Genomic DNA, 16,142 nt, shown 5'->3' with positions numbered 1-16,142 from the left:
AATAATATAATAATAATAATAATAGTTTATTCAAACTCTTTTGCAGTTAAAAGAAACTGAATTATCGAGTGACACTTACATGAAATGAAAAGTCTACTATTTACAATTAAAAATCTATCAAAAAAGGACTAATTACAAAAAGTATCGAAATGTGAAAAAGCTTTCAGCTCTCTTTGTCCTACATGTTATGGCATTATTATACAGGTAAAACTTTGGCGCTTTCTGCCTTACATTATACTTAGACTCTATCAGTGCTGGTCTCGGTAGCAGATGGTGAATAGGATGTTCATCTGACTTCATTTGATTCATGTATTTACCGCATAAGTCTTCTCTTCTAGTGTCCATTCTAACTAATTGAGCTAGCTGTAAGGCATGAGCATATGATTCGGCTTCAGGATAAATGATGTGAAGCGCCCTTTTTTGTATCCGCTCTATTGCATCAGAGAGGTAGCCATGCAGGAATGGCCTGCCAGACTGGGGCAGCATACTCTAAAACAGGCCGGACTGTTCTTAAATAGATCTTCAGAATATTTGCTTGGTTAACGCCGGCTCTACGTAAGACTCTAAGCGAATATAACTTCTTACAAGCTTTCTTAGTTATATAGTCGATATGACAGTTCCACTTTAAGTCTTTGTCCATAATAACACCAAGAATCTTATAGGTGTTTACACACTCAATAACATTGTCGCCTAGTACAATAGGGTTAATAAGACAGTTAGTATTGTGTAAGAAATTGATACGCATTTCTTTACACTTTGCTGGATTTCTTTGCTGGATTTGAAACTCGCAAAAGAGCAAGTATTTTGTTCAGCCGGCGTGAATGACCTTTTAGTACATTTTACTTTGTTTTGAGGTTTTCAGGGCAGCAGCATCGGTGTCTTGTATGCAAATACAATCTACGTCTTGTTTAAAAACCAGAAGTCTCTTTCTTCCGGGTATAAAATATCTAAGTACTTGAGTAAATTTTCTAAACATTCAGGAAAGAACCTCTTAAATTACCGGGGGCATCCATAGGCCCATTTCTGTCGTGAAACGCGTTGTCCTAAAAAAGATCTGAAAAGAGCGCTAAAACCCGCTAGGTTTGTGCCTACCACTAATTTGCGCAACGACCGTCGATATCTGGAGAACATTAATTAATATTGCTTTATGGCATGTCGCGGTACAGAATGTATGTCTCTACCTCCTACATGCAACTACTAGCGTTTAACATGGCCCACAATAGAACTTTGGATGGACGTTTTCTTAAATGCTAAAACTAATCAAAGTGTGTTAGAAATTAGCGCGGTCTTCAATGTGTAGTCTTGCGTAAAGGGTAAAGGGGATTTTGAAACGCGCGTAAAACGGAGCACGTATTTTGTTCCGCCGGCCTTGTTGACCTTTTAGTATATTTTATTCTGTTTTGAGGTTTTAGCATCAGTGTTCTGTAAGCAAATAGAATTTACGTCTTGTTTAAAACGCAGAACTCTCCTGGCTAATATCTAAGTACTTGAGTAAATTTTCCACACATTCGGGAAAGAGCCCCTTGGCTTAGAGCACTTAGCGCCTAGGCCCATTTCATTCCACCCTGGAATATTTTGAAAGCTTGGACGAATTTAAACGCCATTTGGTATACATTTTACAACACTATGAGAAATGATTTCATACCAATTAAAAGCTCAAAAATCTAAAGGAAGTTTTAACGAGTCGTAGACGGGGTTTACCTCGGTGTAAAAACCTGATAAATTTTTCTTTGTTTTGGAGCCCGTAGACGTTTGAACACAGATAGAGCAATATCTTAAGGGGAGAGAACAAGGGCTTTATCGACCAGCCCAATCCATCCTAATTTAATTTCGGCTTTTTCTTCCTTATCTAATGTTCTTTGGAAACCATTTGTTGTTGTCAATAAAGATAATTGTGACATGAAACAACCTGTGTTGTTGCGATTGCGCAGTAATGCCATCGCTGAAGGAAGTTCACGTGCGGTGAATGAAAAACGTGCATGAGAACCTGTTCAAATTTCAAGTGGAAAGTATCCTATATCTAAGGTATAATAAAGCGTTTTAGGTTAAGTTAAGCGAGTTTATTAAATTAAGCCGTTATTCCAGGAAAACCGCACGGAAGTCTAATTTAGACAGCGTCAGAGGTCTAGTTTAAACAACAGATGTACTGAGCTCTACTGTACTGATTTAAAAGGAAAATTCATCTACAAATAAAGATTAATACGTCCTTTTTATTTTTTTCTTGTAGCCTCAGAAACATTGTGGCTTAATTAGGCCCTTTTTTTCTTCCACCTTTGCCTCTTTCGCGATTAACATGACTCTATTTATACACCACCTTAACTTACGAGTTCAAAAATGTTAAGTTCCTGATCCAATTTGCCACGCTAGCGTGAAAATGTTTAAACGTTAGGTTACGGAAACATCCCATTTACCGTTTACTTAACAAATTGTCCTAATTCGTTTACAAATTCTTTTTCATTTGAATACGTTTTAGCATTCCGAAAACGCCACGCTCGACATTCAAGCTCTATGGAGTGCGTTGGTAGGTCGCCACATATAAAGGGGCCACTTCCAATTGCAAACTAACTGAGCCATCCATGTTTAATACAAAGGCACTGCAAACTAGCTAGCCTCTATTTTTTCCCTATTTATCAATTAGCGTTTTATGAATTAGAAAGAAACGCCAACCTCGTCGACTTTTCATGCCCACCAGATCGTCTTAGGGGGCGTTTCACTTAACGAGCTAGCTTGCGCTAAAATTACGACATATTTTGCTTAGGTAGTTAAAACGACCTGAAATCGTATTGATTTCGGCCGATTAATTTTACAATCTGTCGTAAACAATTACAGCATATGCGCAATACGGCGATTGCTGAAGGAAGTGCAGATTATAGATTTTAAGGTCACGGACAAACTGGTTCTGTCGCCCGTTTTCAGAATCTATGTGGAGTGGGGTAGAGTTAGTAGGGAACTGGTCTAATATAGTAATGAACAGTAAAGAAAGTGCTTATACGAGGTCATAAATATTACAAAATGAGAAAACAGTCGACGGCCTTCCGTTGGTATAAAAAAGGTTCGCTCGTAGATTTGTCTCCATTTCTCCATTTTCAGTGGAGGAAGATTCTCAGTGGATTCTAGCGGGCTTAAGGTCACGTTGGTGAATTTTGAACAAATACATCAAACATGTGGCTTTGCTGCTCAGTAGAAAAAAACTACTTTGTGTGCAGGCCCTGGTTGTTCAAAGGGTAGAAAACGCTATCCACCGGTTAAATCGCTGTCCACTGCATGGATAGCTTAGTTTTGTTTTGCTAACACTTACTTACTGGATGGCGTTTTATTCGGTGGATAGCGTTATTCACCCGTTGAACAAGTGAGACCAGATGGATAGACACATCAAGGCCTGTATCAGTATTTGTACACGTCTTTATCATTTCAAACCTCAGCCAAGTTTTACTGTTTATTAACATTCATCTCAGGTCCAGCCAGACAAATTGTCATTTTTCATCGGTCTCAGCCAATGCAGAGTGGGGTAGGGTGAGTCCGAGATAGGCTTGCATGGACTAATGTACGGACGTGAAGTTGCTGCATATGCACAGTGAAAGAATTACACTGAGAATAAAGTTTCATTGATTTCGTTATTAAAGAAGGTGTGAGTAGACCCGTCAGAGACGTGCAGTGCTGAAAAGGTCACATAAATATTAAGTTACACTAATCTACAGCAATGCAGAATTTTCCCGTGCAACGCGCGTCGATATGTAGGGAGAAAAATAGGGTCTACATGTTTTGCAATGTACATTAGCTAAAATATCTATGTCACCTGGTCACATGGATGACTCTGTTAATTTGTACTGGTGTGAAAAGTTGTAAGTGTATAACCCATTCATGTATGTTTCGTTAATGGGTTTTAGGGCAAAAGAATTGAATTCGGTTTAAACTATCGATACTTTATGTAGCAAGTCAGCTATTGTAAACTTAACCCGAAAACTTTAGCGTGTTCCTGTGATGTGCTTTATATATATATATAAAAAAAAAACTGGACGCTTTATTTATAGAGGATGGCAGCTTAACAGCAGTTTCAATGTATTTGTGTCAAGTTGTAGTATAGGGGTTGTAAAGCATATTTTGCACTCGCCGTAATTAGCTTCGCCGATGCTTTAGTGGTTCAGAGAACACCCTTGCCATGCAATAACCACACTGGCGTATACGTTTTACTACATAATTGATGTAAATATGTGCGCATCTTTTCTCAGAAACGCCAACAGATTTCTCGGAAATGCATTCTCTTCCTGATGGCGGCAGCTAGGCTTTGCTAATAGGGGAAATCCCCGATCATTACGACATGGAAACTCGCGCAAAGACTGAGGCGAGGAGTTTCCAAATATGGTACTTTAAGCAAAAACGTGCGTTACATCAGTCTGAACAAAACATGATGACCGTAATCCATAGATGGGCAAGTCAAGGGCTTTCTTTTGCCCACTATCTATCTATTGGAATTGTAATTATTAAAGAAATTAAATTTGCTCAAGCTAAGAAAAACCACAAGGTATTAGGGCAATGGCACTTAAATCATCGATAGTACATGTAGCAGGTCAGCTATTATTCATTTTGGCTTTGTTTTTGTGGTGCGCTTTTATCAAGAACTGACCGCTTAAACCATTGACAGTAGTACATGAAGCAGGTAAGCTATTGTTAACTTTGCCGAAAACTTTCGATGTGTTCTTGTGATGTACTAATTAATCCACCGTTGCGCACACTTTTTGTTATATAATTCGTGTAAATATATGCTTACCTATATATTCTTCCAAGTGCACCTTTTCTCAGAAACGCCGACAGATTTCTCGAAAAAAAAAAACAATCTTCTTGACAATCTTTCTGATGGTGGCAGCTTGGCTTTGCCAATGGGGAAAATCCCCTATCATTACGACAGTGCAATTAACTGGCGCAAAGGCTGGAGCGAGGAGTTTCCAAATATGGTACTTTAAGCAAAAACGTGCATTGCGTCAGTATCAACAAAATGATCAACAAAATAATCTATGGATGGACAAGTTAGTTTATCTAAGGCCTTTCTTTAACCAACAATCTGTTCCTCTTCTGGAATTTTTCCTTAGACAAGGACTAAATTTGCTAAAAGAACCCCCACTGGCGGGTTGGAGAAAAAAAAAAACTGCCATTCCGAGATTATCCCTATGCAGAGAAAGACAAACAACAAACCGTTTGGTCCACACAGGGGCTTTAACGCCCAGCCTGAGTGGGTGACTTCATGCGTAAGTTTTCTTTTAGACGTTCAGGTCAAGAGAATTGCGCTTAAACCATTAAATGTAGCAGGTCAGCTACTGTTAATTACTTTGGATGTGTTCTTGTGATGTGCTTTTTATCAAGAACTGGTCACTTAAAGGGGGTTTCACTGTTTACTGTATTTGTGTTCGCGCTATATTGCATATATAGCTTGATGTAGTACACAATTCCACAGTGGCGTACACTTTTTGCCACATAATTCGTGTGTATATATATTTCCTCCAAGGACATCTTTTCTCAGAAACGTCAACAGATTTCTCGGAAATGCATTCTCTTCCTGATGGTGGCAGCTTGGTTTTGCTAATACGGGGAATTCCCGATCATTACGACATGGCAACTGGCGAAAAGACTGGAACGAGGAGTAACTGCAGAAATCGTGGTTTTATTTTCACTGTAAAGCAAAATGCGCTTTACATCAGCCTCAACAAAACGACCGTAATCCACGGATGGACAATCACGAGCCTTCGTTTACCAACTATCTATTCGTCTTTTAGAATTGTCCTTATTCAAAAAATGTTAATTTTTTTTTAAATTGCTAAAGGAAAGCCCCTGCGGAATATATAGAAACAACTATTGCCATCCCGAGATGACCCCGATCTCGAGAAACAACCAAACCGTCGGATTCCGTGTGAAATCTTCAGAGAATCTCTATCAAGAGAATAAAGTTAACAAAGTAATCAATCGAATCGGATGCTACTAAAAGTGGTAACGGGGAACCAGGAACGACCGGAAACCGGGAACGAGTGTACAGCGGTAATCCGTATAAGAGTTCAAAATGGCGGACGAAAAACACAGAAACGGAGTAAAATGTAGCCTACCGATGAAGGTAAATGCTTAGTGTTACCAGTCCAGATTATCCCATATATTAGGATAGGGCCATCTGGCCTTTTAGCCAATGGGAAGGTCCGAAGCCGCCTTTTGGTTCACCGATCGTGGCGGACGAACGCAGACATTTGCGAACTTGTGGACGTGCCGAGGTGTATTAAAGAAGAATTCGAATGTTTATTTCTTTCTAGAAGAAATCTTTCAACAAGGCCAGTGTTCGAATCCACATTTACACACAACGCAACGCAAAGGACGGCTGTGGGAGCAAGGAGCTTGCACGCTGATCAATAGCTTCGGAATACCTCATTTCGAAAATCAAATTATGTTTTATTGAAATGCAGTCGAATAGTAGGGTAAGTCATAATATGCTGTATTTTCCACTACAGTTGCGGGATTGGTTTCATTTGACAGGATGGAACCTATGTGTTGCGTAACATTAGCAGATATATATTGGCTTGGTTTGTTATCCAATCGATCATACGTTCGTAAATTGTTGCGTGCTAGTCATATTTATGTATTGTCCCACTCTCGTTAACAAAGTTCCCAAGTACATCTATCTCTTAACTTAAAAACAATTCTTTTTTCTGGCATTTGTAGGTTGTTAGATAGTAATATGAATGGGGACTTTTATTTTGCTTTTGAACCAAACAATTTTTGTAGGCAACACTGAATATAATTGTAGCATTTCCAAAATGCTATTTAGTATAATACAGTGTACATCGTATCATTGTCCCTGAAAATCACTTTTTCTTCGCATACATGGTATTGCATAAAAGTAACATGTGCTATTAATGCTGCACTGTAAATTATAATTGTAGTTCTCCAGGGGTGTATAATTACACTGATTTACCTTTTTGCAACATCCACCAAGTGTTAGGATGGACATTGAAATAAAGACAACCTTGTAATGTTGTGAATATTAATTTTCTGTATGTCATTCCCCAACTGCATGCATTCATTCTGAATTCATATCATTGTGAAAAAAATAAAACTGGTTGCATGCCATAAATAACAAACTGCTTACAAATGATGTGTTGTGCTGTCCTACTGGTAATTTGTACAAAACACATAGTGTTTGGAATTCATTTACAGATTCGCCAAAACAAACTATGACACAGAAATATACCGTAATGCAACACACTGAGCTTTGCAGGAGGCTGTCAAAAGGGGTGGGCTGGAAAGAACATCCCCCAGTCACTTGTACAAAACACAAAATGATCAGCAGATAGAATGAGAAGAAAAGAATTTTAAATTTATTTTCATTTTACAGTAGGTAAACACTTGTCTGTCCTTTAGTCAACTGCCAGATCTGCAAAAATGAAATACAGCTATGATCAGTGTGCTGAAATATAACAGCATACAATAAACTGGTGAACAGCCATCACCAAATAGTTAATTTCTTTTCATAAATGGAACAAATCTTCATGCAAAGTCCAAGATACTATGCCATGTTTGAAAACCAATGATGAAGCACGCAAAATACACAATCTGTTGTGAGACGTACATGTGTATCGTGATTGCAATAGGGGTTACAGAATCACAGCTGTTGGTTAAGTCTGAGTGTGAGCCCAGTGGCCCATCAAGCCTTAGCTTACCTTGGTTTCCATAATCAATTATAGCATTAGCGACTGGTGGTTTGGGGAGGGGGTGTTAGAAATTTTTAGAAATTAATGCATGGACTCATTTGGAGTTTTGTCTTTTCCATTACTGGCCACAAGGTAAAAATTGACATTGTAAAAGTATTTCAACAAGCAAATTGGTGATTTCCAAGTGAGGAATTGTGCTTGAACTTTGTGTTAACTAAGCATTCTTTAAGATTCAATGTGGTTCACAATTGCACTTGCCATAGTAAAAATAAAAAAAACCCACAAATTTTCCCATTGCCAAACTGTCTAAATAATTTCTTATACACAGTTGCATGTCCTGTTGACATGAGGTTTACAACCTTGTGACAGAAGTTCTCTACTTCCTTTATTATGAAATAAATACTCAAACAAATTTCCTGCAATTTTCATAATTATTTTTGCTTAATAAAAGCAGCTGATATCAGCATGCATTTTAGATGCACGGCGGATGGAAGTTCGGTTAATCCACCAGAATGGAAAATTCCACATTCGATTATTTTCGTAATAAGTTAGTCTTTAGCCTTCGGCATTTCGTCGGCGCAATTTATACTCAGTGCGCCACGATGTATCACATGAACAGAGCTTAGCCCAGGAAAAGAAAAGAACTGACTGCCTATGAAGAAATTTTGGTTGTTCGTGGAACAGTTGATTTGGTACGCGTAGTATTGCTGCGTCATGATCATCGAACTTTTAAAAAAGTCTACCAAAAATCTTGGTTGTCTACCTTGCCCAGATTGCACACGATGAAACTTTATGGATGTAACAATCGGGGAAAAATATTTACAACTCCAGGAAAATATTAATGATTCTTCACCTACCTTGCAACTCGTCCCAAAATTCCGCCTAAACAGCACCCTCGTGAGTCCTTTATAGCGAACAATAGCACACGAAAAGTCGATTTGCTCCGACAATCGAATTCGAACACTAGTTCCCAGTCCCTTTTCTGTGTTTTCGTCCGCCATTTTGAATTCTTTTACGGATTACCGCTGTACACTCGTTCCCAGACTCCGGTTCCCGGTTCCCGGTCGTTCCCGGTTCCCCGCTCCCCGTTACCACTTTTAGTAGCATCCAATCGAATCAGCATCTGCTGAAAACAAATCCGTTATTAATATCACAAGAAAATGCATGTATTAGTTTCGCAAGCAAGTTGATTCCATGCAGTCGGTCGATGTTGCGTAACAAAAAGACTACAAAAAGACGGGAATTTTCCGGATTGATGCAGAAAACAGTTTTGGAGAAAGTGGAGTAGCTACAAAAACGTACCTTCTCACGCAAGTGGAAGTATTATCTCTCAATTGTTGTTTATTTGCACCAGTTATCTCAAAAGAGATTTTATACCAACTATAATTTGTTGGTGTTAAGAAAATTATTGATCTCAACAAAAATTTTGTTGCGTAAGTGAAATCTTCAGAAGGTCCTTACAGAGAGACTAAAGACTGTTATTAAGGTCAAACAACAAAGTCAGAAGTAATATCCCAGACAAATTCCCTGGTTTTTTAATAGCTTTCCGAGTTAAATTGTAGAAGTTTTCGAAAGCCTTTTATTCTTTTATTCTCGCCTGACAAAAGAAGGAGCGGAATTTTCGGGATTGTTTGGGAGAGGGTTAGGAAGGGATGCTACAGAGAAAGTGTCTTCACTTCCAGTCAAAAAATACACCAGGTCTTTAAAAAACATGAGTGACTTTATTTGCTTTTTCTCTCAATTTTTGTTTAATTTACACCAGTTATGCTTTTTACCATTGATAACTGCACTTCGTGCATCGCTTTAATTTCTTTCGTTTCTGCAAAATTTAACAGCTACGAAAAGCACACACACAGAAAATAATATCTTAGCGAATCTTTATCGCTTGCAAACTTCGGCTATGGTTACGAAGATATTCCGATGCGATTCCTATTTAATGTTTTCAGCTCAGTTCACGAACATAGTTTCCTAATTTCTTTCAACTATGTCAACTAAAGAAAGCTTATTTATGTAGCAACTGGCTGCAATACCGTGTATTCTAGAATCATTTCGAAAAAAATCAACATGTTCGAAAGTCACTCTTTACTCTCTCCTTGCACGAGCCGCTTCAGTAGCCCTGCAGCAGCCGTCGCTTTTCTAACAGCGAATGTAGCATCTCCACTTGTAACAAACGTACCAAGCCCAGCCATGCGTCCAATGATACGTGTAGCAATAATAATAATATTTGTAGCAGTACGTATAGCAAGGCCAACGCTTGCCACCTGCAAGATAAGTAAGTAAATAAGTGAGTGAATAAGTAAGTAATTAAGTAAATAAGTTACACGACAGCCTGTATATAAGACGCATGCCCTACCCACCCCACAAATTTCCTTTGTTTAAAGTGTGTTAGCTAGTTAAACAGCTATATATATTAGGCTGGGTTATGGGTTGTTTAAGCGCTGGAAATATTAAGGGCATTCTTCGTGAAAGACACAAAAATTATTTAAATGTCACCCCTCCTCTCTTTATAAGTGAAAATTTTCACGAAATCACTTGCAAACAAAATTTTGGCTGGTGTTTTTTAGCAGTCACTAAATGGATGACACTTTTTTTATTCTTAGAACACATTTGTTTTCATTAGATAATAAAGTGTGACACTTACGCGTGGAAGTTGTCTCCTTAACGCGATAAATGGGCAGCTTGGCACACAGAGAAGCCATTTCATCACTCAGGTCCGAGCGGTCAGTAAGTTCCGAAACAACTTCGTATTTACTGTTCGTCGCATTTTTAACAGTTGTCGATGGTGGGTTTTTCTGTAAGGAAAAGAAGAAGATCAGTAACATACATCGGCCTTTTTTTTATACAAATACATGCAGCCAAGATACTAAAGAGAGCTGGTGAAGGGGTAGCAGACATTTGTACCCTTAGACTTTTCCTTGCAAGAATTTATCAAAAAGATGACTCAGGCAGTAAACGTTTTTCCCAGATTTTCCCGATTTCTAGTGTGGAACTAATTTAAAACCTAATGCCCAGAATTCTAAGTTTAAAATATAACATAAAAATTCAATTCCGGCATATTCTCATGTATTACGGTGGGAATGTAAATATGAAATGAAAAAAAAAAAACTATTGACTTGTTTTACCTGGTCAAGTAACTTGACGAGGTCATCAGGTTTGGGCATATCTTCAGTGGATTCACTCAGAAAACAGGCTTTTGCTGCAGAAAGTCGCTGCATGGTCAAGTTCTAAAACAAACGAAAAATGTACACTGCTGAGCAAGATATTATGACTTACACTCATGAACGTATAGGGAAAAAATAAACAAAACTAAGTAGTGTAAATTGAGAGAAGCATACAGATATGGGTCGGAGAGTAAATAAGCGAGTAACCAAGAAATCTTTGACTTGTTACAAGTAAGTGGTACAATTGCAAGTAAGCGAAATGCAACCACACCCCTTTTTTCCTTGACGATAAAAGTTTACCTTTTTGAAGTCGTAAACAACATCAACTTCTCCCGAGTTCCCAGAATCTGTCTTTGGAATGCGATATTTCTCTGTTTGTTTCTCAGTGTCGACTTCAACTTCTTCGTCTACCTCTTTATCTCCATCCTTTACCTTTAACTTGTACTTGGTCACCTGCGAAGTCAAAGGAAAATCAGTTAGCATTTAATTGCACATTACTGGGCAAAGTTTATTGAATTTTTGCCTTCTCTCACATTGAAAACAGTTTTCTACTCCTTTTCCACACCAAATATCAGGTCCAAAATTTAACGACATAAGAGTTCGACAAAAGACTCCTTTAGACTATTGTCTGCAACTCCTTTCTGTTTTAGAAGTCACTACAACACATGAAATGACTGACATACACTGATTACCTTAAAACCGGGTAAAGTATAAAACGACATGACTTTTAATTGTACCTTTTTCTCTTCTTCACATTTACAAACTTTCGCTGCAGATGTGGCAGCAACTAGGATGACCAAACACAGAAGGAACACCTTGAACTCCTGGTGATGGAAAAAATACAGCATATGTTAAAGGTTTATCGCTTGTGCTGAAATGCAAGCCAACATCGCTCTTGTTACTACATTATTCAGAAGGTACATGTCTCCTCGGTGCTAACGCCCAGCAATTTCTAAAAGTTGTCAAATAACACTTACCATTTTCTCTTCCAACAGCAAAGCAGCAGTTCTTCGTTCTTCTTGTGGCAAAGGACGTGTTATACCTTTCTCCACTGAGAATGGATTCAAATCGACAAGGGAGCCCTTTTTTATACCATCTGAAGGCTGTCGAATGTTATCTCATTCACAACTTGATATCACGGATTCACGGATTATATTACTTTACACCTGAATTTGGGCCAATTTTCTTATTGTTTCTGCTGTATTATCGTAACATTTGTGACCTCGCAGTAGTAATTCCTTCACTGCGCATATTCAACAACTACAAGTCCGTGCAGTATTCCATTCCAGTTCCCGGACTCACCCTACCCCACTTCGGCAGATATTTGTAACTGGGGAAAAATAAAAATTCGTTTTGGAACTAAAATAATTGTTTGTGACTGTAAAATTTTCTGAGGTTTTAAAGTAAAAAGACTTCCAAAGTGCCTAACAAAAATCGCTACAGTGCCTCGATTTTTGATGTATCTTTTTACACGGCTAACAAAATATTTTTTTCCTGCAGCACGCTACATTTTGATGCGTTTAAACGCGTCTTTAAAGGTGCAGTATCACGAGAAATCTTCTGTGTTTTTGTATACACTATGCTAGAGCTGTGAGGGTTCACTCACTGACCAACAAAAGGCTTTTTTAACAACAAAAGAAAGGCATGAATTCATCATTCATTCGCCAAGATGTGATCAAACCGTAATTTGTTTTTTAGGTGTGATTCCCTTTGAAGTAACACTTAAAAACTCGAAAACGTCGGTCCGGAAATTTGTTCGAAAACGTCAGCCCGGTATTTTCATGTCTAAGACCCCTTCTTTGCTACCGGTCCGTAGCCACAAAGAAGTATAGTACATTTTAGCAAAGCTGGCAATTTAACCATTAGTGCCGGAATTCCAATTAATACCAACACCTTTAGTGATATTTTTTCAAGTAGCAATAAATTTTGGTATAAATAAGACTGTCCCTCTAAGCTCGCTAGAACCCACTGAGAATCTTCCTCCACTGAAATTTGAAGAAATGGAAACAAATCTGCCAGCGAACCATTTTATATCAAAGTCTGTCGAATGTTTCCTCATTCTTAATTTGATATTACGGATGTACATGGTACAGTTTGTTGCACCTAAATTTGGACTGATTTGTATTGTTTTAGCTCTACTTCTCTGATATTTATGACCTTGTATTAGCACTTCCTTCCCTGCATATACTCAGCCCCCTCTTAGTCTACTTTCGGACTCACTTTACCCCACCCTACATAGGTTCTGAAAGCAGGACCACCGCCAATTTGTCCGTGACCTCAAGACCCTGAATCAGCACTTCCTTAAGCAATCACCCTATTGCGCATATGCTGAAACTGTTCTGTGGTTTACCACTTGAGCGACGCTGATCTCCATTTGATTTTTAGCAACTAAATTAATATCATTAGTTGTAAACAGCTACAGCATATGCGCAGTACTATTATTGCTGAAGGAAGTGCAAGTCTTGGGGTCATGTTTGTTGATTTGAACACAAATACAAGCGACAAACACCCCATGATCTTGTTTCTGCTTTTAAATACAGGGTGTCCGCTTACACATTAAACTTCACTGAAGTGTTTTTGTTTGATTGTTTCATTTAAATTTAAAAATTCTTCAAACTATTATATTAGTGACATCAGATCAAAAAGTAGGGTTTATCAACGTTAAGGAAAAAAAATCATGCAAATAAAACCAAGTAAGACATGATAAGTCACAAACATGGTACAGTCACAAACAGGTCATCTTATAAAAAAATTAAATCAGTCCTCTGTTAAAATATAATTTACAGTGAATAAGAAAACTCCTCTTAATACAGGTTAAACTGCACATCGAAACGTCACGCGCTGCTAGAAAAATATTGCGAGTCATGTAAAAAGACAGATCAGAAGGTGTAGCCTTTACCGCGATTTGTTCGTCCAACATCGCTAACTTGCGCTAATTGTGCGAAATATTTGGCAGTCTATCCCTAAAATTACCGTAAATATTTGTCTTTAAAAGCTGTAATCTTAGAACGAGTTTTTTTGGGTGAATGCGTCGTCCTTTAAAGGATCTGAAATGAGCGTCACCCGCGAGCTTCGCGCCTCCCGTCAATTCGTGCAACGCGCGTCGATAACTATATAGATGGCTTAGCCAATTTGTAATGGCGTGAAGTAAAACGTGTGTTTAGAGGGTTATAACTTTACCCCCTAAAATATGTACCTACTAGCGTATAACATGGTCCACCTTATAGCGTGAATGTCCAACGTTATGTTATTAAAAAAAATATTATTAAAAAAAAAACTAATAAATAATGCGCAAAAGAAATTAGTAACGTCTTCAAAATGCTGTGTGAAAGTGAAAGGGTGAATGTGTCGGACATTTTTCGTGTTAGCATGACAAAATCATATTTCTGAAACTTGCAAAAGAGCAAGTATTTTGTTCAGCCGGCGTGAATGACCTTTTAGTACATTTTACTTTGTTTTGAGGTTATCAGGGCAGCAGCATCGGTGTCTTGTATGCAAATACAATTTACGTCTTGTTTTAAAACCAGAAGTCTCTTTCTTCCGGCTATAAAATATCTAAGTACTTAAGTCAATTTTCTAAACATTCAGAAATAAGAAACCTTTGGTGTGCCGGGGGCATCCAAAGGCCCATTTCTTTCGCGTGAAACGCGTTGTCTTAAAAAAAGATCTGAGAAGAGCGCTAAAACCCACTAGGTTGGTGCCTACCACTAATTTGCGCAACGACTGTCGATATCTAGAGAACATAAATTTGGCTTTATGGCATGTTGCGGTACAGAATGTATGTCTCTACCTCCTACATGCAACTACTAGCGTTTAACATGGCCTACAATAGAACTTCGGATAAACGTTTTCTAAAATGCTAAAACTAATCAAAGTGTGTTAGAAATTAGCGCGGTCTTCAATGTGTAGTCTTGCGTAAAGGGTAAAGGGGATTTTGAAACGCGCGTAAAACGAAGCACGTATTTTGTTCCGCCGGCCTTGTTGACCTTTTAGTATATTTTGTTCTGTTTTGAGGTTTTGAGCATCAGTATTCTGTAAGCAAATATAATTTACGTCTTGTTTAAAACGCAGAACTCTCCTGGCTAATATCTAAGTACTTGAGTAAATTTTCCACACATTCGGGAAAGAGCCCCTTGGCGAAGAGCGAATACCGCCTAGGCCCATTTCATTCCACCCTGGAATATTTTTAAAGCTTGGACGAAGTTAAACGCCATTTGGTACATTTTACAACACCATGAGACATGATTTCATACCAATTCAAAGCTCAAAAATCTAAAGGAAGATTTAACGACTCGTATATGGGGTTTACCTCGGTGTAAAAACCTGATAATTTTTTCTTTGTTTTGGAGCCCGTAGACGTATCAACACAGATAGCGCAATATCTAAAGGGGGAGAGAACAAGGGCTATTTCGGTCAGCCCAACCATCCTAATTTAATTTCGGCTTTTTCTTCCTTATCTGATGTTCTTTGGAAACCATTTTTTGTTGTCAATAAAGATAACTGTGACATGAAACAACCTGTGTTGTTGCAATTGCGCAGTAATGCCATCGCTGAAGGGAGTTCACGGTGACTGAGAAACGTGCATGAGAACCTGTTCAAATTTCAAGTGGAAAGTATCCTTTGTCTACGGTAAATTAAGCCGTTATTCCAGGAAAACCGCACGGAAGTCTAATTTAGACAGCGTCAGAGGTCTAGTTTAAACAACATATGCAATGAGCTATACTGTACTGATTTAAAAGTAAAATTCGTCTAGAAATAAAGATTAATACGTCCTTTTTATTTTTTTTCTTGTAGCCTCAGAAACATTGTGGCTTAATTAGGCCCTTTTTTCTTCCACCTTTGCCCCTTTCGCGATAAACATGACTCTATATATTTATACGCCAATTTAACTTACAAGTAGAAAAATGTTAAGTTCCTGATCCAATTTGTTATGCTAGCGTGAAAATGGTTAAACGTTAGGTTACGGAAACATCCCCTTTACCGTTTACTTAACAAATTGTCCTAATTTGTTTACAAATTCTTTTTCATTTGAATACGTTTTAGCATTCCGAAAACGCCACGCTAGACATTCAAGCTCTATGGATTGCGTTGGTAGGTCGGCACATATAAAGGGGCCCCTTCCAATTACAAATTAACTGAGCCATCCATGTTTAATACAAAGGTTTTATCTGTTTGACTAAACTGCACTGCAAACTAGCGAGCCTCTATTTTTCTCCCTATTTATCAACGAGCGTTTTATGAATTAGGAAGAAACGCCAACCTCGTCGAATTTTCATGCCCACCAGATCGTATTAGG

The 16,142-nt window shown here is 38.2% G+C and overlaps 1 protein-coding gene and 1 long non-coding RNA gene across 2 annotated transcripts; both read right to left on the bottom strand.

Annotated features, from left to right (window-relative positions):
* Positions 1–6,549: 6,549 nt before the first annotated feature.
* Positions 6,550–8,790, bottom strand: LOC144654786 (uncharacterized). Its single transcript, XR_013570989.1, has 2 exons — positions 8,543–8,790; positions 6,550–7,408 (listed from the first exon to the last, which is right to left on the bottom strand). It is a non-coding gene; the product is annotated as an uncharacterized LOC144654786 (long non-coding RNA).
* Positions 8,791–9,424: 634 nt separating this feature from the next.
* On the bottom strand, positions 9,425–11,964 carry LOC144653474 (uncharacterized). The gene is made up of 6 exons (XM_078513467.1): positions 11,824–11,964; positions 11,584–11,667; positions 11,147–11,299; positions 10,808–10,909; positions 10,327–10,477; positions 9,425–9,946 (listed from the first exon to the last, which is right to left on the bottom strand). The coding sequence occupies exons 1-6, from the start codon at positions 11,824–11,826 to the stop codon at positions 9,822–9,824; spliced, it is 618 nt and encodes a 205-aa protein (XP_078369593.1). The 5' UTR covers positions 11,827–11,964; the 3' UTR covers positions 9,425–9,821.
* Between the last annotated feature and the right edge of the window lie 4,178 nt (positions 11,965–16,142).

This window comes from Oculina patagonica, chromosome 5, assembly GCF_052425735.1.
Source record: "Oculina patagonica isolate OP01 chromosome 5, crgOcupat, whole genome shotgun sequence".
In the NCBI taxonomy this organism is placed as follows: domain Eukaryota; kingdom Metazoa; phylum Cnidaria; class Anthozoa; order Scleractinia; family Oculinidae; genus Oculina; species Oculina patagonica.
The sequence above is the reverse complement of the archived record's forward strand: the minus strand, read 5'-3'. Positions and strand labels throughout refer to the sequence as shown.

What these genes read in the sequence shown, in the direction of transcription:
- LOC144653474 (XM_078513467.1), bottom strand. An exon ending in TTGTTTACGACTTCAAAAAG is followed by an intron (nt 10,910 to 11,146) that starts GTAAACTTTTAT and finishes CGTTTGTTTTAG; the next exon opens with AACTTGACCATGCAGCGACT. An exon ending in TCGTCAAGTTACTTGACCAG is followed by an intron (nt 10,478 to 10,807) that starts GTAAAACAAGTC and finishes TTTTCCTTACAG; the next exon opens with AAAAACCCACCATCGACAAC.